The sequence below is a fragment of the Priapulus caudatus genome, unplaced genomic scaffold (assembly GCF_000485595.1).
Source record: "Priapulus caudatus unplaced genomic scaffold, Priapulus_caudatus-5.0.1 Scaffold2679, whole genome shotgun sequence".
Taxonomy (NCBI): Eukaryota; Metazoa; Priapulida; class Priapulimorpha; order Priapulimorphida; family Priapulidae; genus Priapulus; species Priapulus caudatus.
In genome coordinates, this window is record NW_014579740.1 from 3,658 (window position 1) to 5,869 (window position 2,212).

General features: G+C 50.9%; 1 protein-coding gene across 1 annotated transcript; it reads left to right on the top strand.

Annotated features, from left to right (window-relative positions):
* Positions 1-1,014: 1,014 nt before the first annotated feature.
* LOC106818944 lies at positions 1,015-1,774 on the top strand (the record flags this gene model as incomplete). Its single annotated transcript, XM_014823611.1, has 3 exons — positions 1,015-1,067; positions 1,551-1,575; positions 1,699-1,774. Coding segments are annotated over 3 exons (154 nt in total), but the record flags the coding sequence as incomplete, so codon positions are not given.
* Between the last annotated feature and the right edge of the window lie 438 nt (positions 1,775-2,212).

Below are 2,212 nucleotides of genomic sequence, written 5' to 3' on the forward strand. Positions count from 1 at the left end.
GAGAGAGAGAGAGAGAGAGAGAGAGAGAGAGAGAGAGAGAGAGAGAGAGAGAGAGAGCACGCACGCGAACGAGCGAGAGAGAAAAAGAAAGAAAACGAAAGAGAGAGGAATGGAACAGTAAAAACCCACCACAGCCACATCTTCAATCACTCTAACAGAGAACGCAAATCAAGCCACTCAGCGCCGAGAAAGCCTACACTGTATACACACACACACGCGCGCGCGCTCTCTCGCACGCGAGGTTAGCCCATTGGAGGAACATATCAGTGCAATACTCGGCATGCAGCTTCGAGTGAGTGGGGTGGGGGGATTGTGTATAGTAACTGATCTATTCGTCAAGCTACCCCGCAGATGGGGGCAAAGCTAACAAATTTCCCAAAATACACTGCTGCGCATACTTCCGTCCAACTCCCGTCAGGCGATATAAAACTTGCGCATATGCGTGTACCTGTGCACGCGTGTGTGCGTGTGCCTGCATGCGTGCGTGCGTACGTGCGTGCGTGCGTGCGTGCATGCTTACGAGTATTTGTGTTGGTGGTTTGGTGCGCGTGCGTCCGTGCGTGCGTGCGCGTTAACAAGTATTTGTTTGGGGCGTTTTGGTGTGGGTGCGTTCGTGCGTGCGTGCGTGCGTGAATGCGCGCGGTGGCGTGGCGTGGCCGCGTGGCCGTCGCCTTGCCGTGCCATTCCCACTCATCGCGTCGCATCTCCGCCACATCCACCGCCGCGCAACTACAGCAACATCAAATCTCTTCCTCTTTTAATGACTTCATCTATGATTCCAATCGAACATCGACGGCAAGGCGCTTGGTGTCCCGCCGTCACGTGCGTCGGCCTGACACCGAGACGACGCGAGACGGCGAGAGCGAGAGAGAGAGAGAGAGAGACGACAAGAGCAGAGCAGAGGACGACGACAAGACGAGAGAGAGAGAGCTGAGAGACGACGAGCAGCAAGAGAGGAGAAGAGAGAGAGCAGAGAGAGAGAGAAGCGAGACGACGAGACGAGAGACACGAGAGAGAGAGAGGAAAGAGAGCAGAGAGAGAGACGAGACGAAGGAGAGACACGAGATGTTAGAGGAAGAGAGAGAGAGAGCGAGAGAAAAGCAGAGAGAGAGAGAGAAAGCAGATGACGACCGAGAGAGAGAGAGCCCGAGAGCAGACGGAGAGAGAGGGAGAGAGAGAGACCGAGAGAGAGACGAGCAAACCGAGATAGAGGATGAACCGCAGAGAGAGAGCAAGAGAGAGAGAGAGAGAGAGAAAGAAAGAGAGAAGCGAAAAGGTGAGAAGATGAGAAGGCAAAAGATAGGGCCAGCATAGTAAACAGAACATGAGAGAAAGAGAGAGAACCGTATGAAGCGGCGAGAGAGCAGAGCACACACAGAAAGCAGTAGAGAGAGGGACGAGAGAGAGAGAGAGACAATAGAAGAGAGAGAGAATAGAGACAGAGAGAGAGAAAAGAGAGAGAAGGTGAGAAAGGCGAGAGACATATCCAACAGAGAAAAGAGTGAAAAAGAGAGAGAGAGCAGAGAGAGATAAGAGGAGAAACCTACGAGACAGGAGGAGAGAAAGAGAGAGAAGGTGAGAAAGCGACAGAGACATCATCGCCAACCAGAGAGAACACGCACGTGAACAAAGAGAGAGAGAGAGAGAGAGAGAGAAAGAGACGAAAGAGAGACAGACAGAGCGCCAAAGCAGAAATAATATGGCGGGCCGCTGCCTGACGCTTCCTCGGTAATTTTCTCGTATTTTCATACGACGAATTTGGAATGCGTCTACCGTATATGGAAATATACCGTATAATTATGGGGAACTGTCGCCACAGTGAATCATCACAGCGTGCACAATATTGTCATCAGTGCAGCTCTTGTCGTCGTCACCTCGACCATCGCCATCGTCATCGTCCGTCATCGCTGTCGCCGCCGACGTAGCCACTGTCGCCGTTGCCTCGAACGAATTCCAATTTTCTGCTCGTTAGCGTTGACACGTAGGTGTACGAGAAAAAGTCGAAAAAAAATATCTCTAATTACGTTTGAAGTCAAACTCCGCCGTTCACGGGTAGAATAAGAAGAAGTGCAGCGCGTGAGGCCGGCCGACTTGTGGCATTTACTATGCATCGACTATCGTCAGGCCCGAGCAATTCTTATCGCATGCGTGGTTACACGCATATATATATATATATATGTATATATATATATATATATATATATATATATAT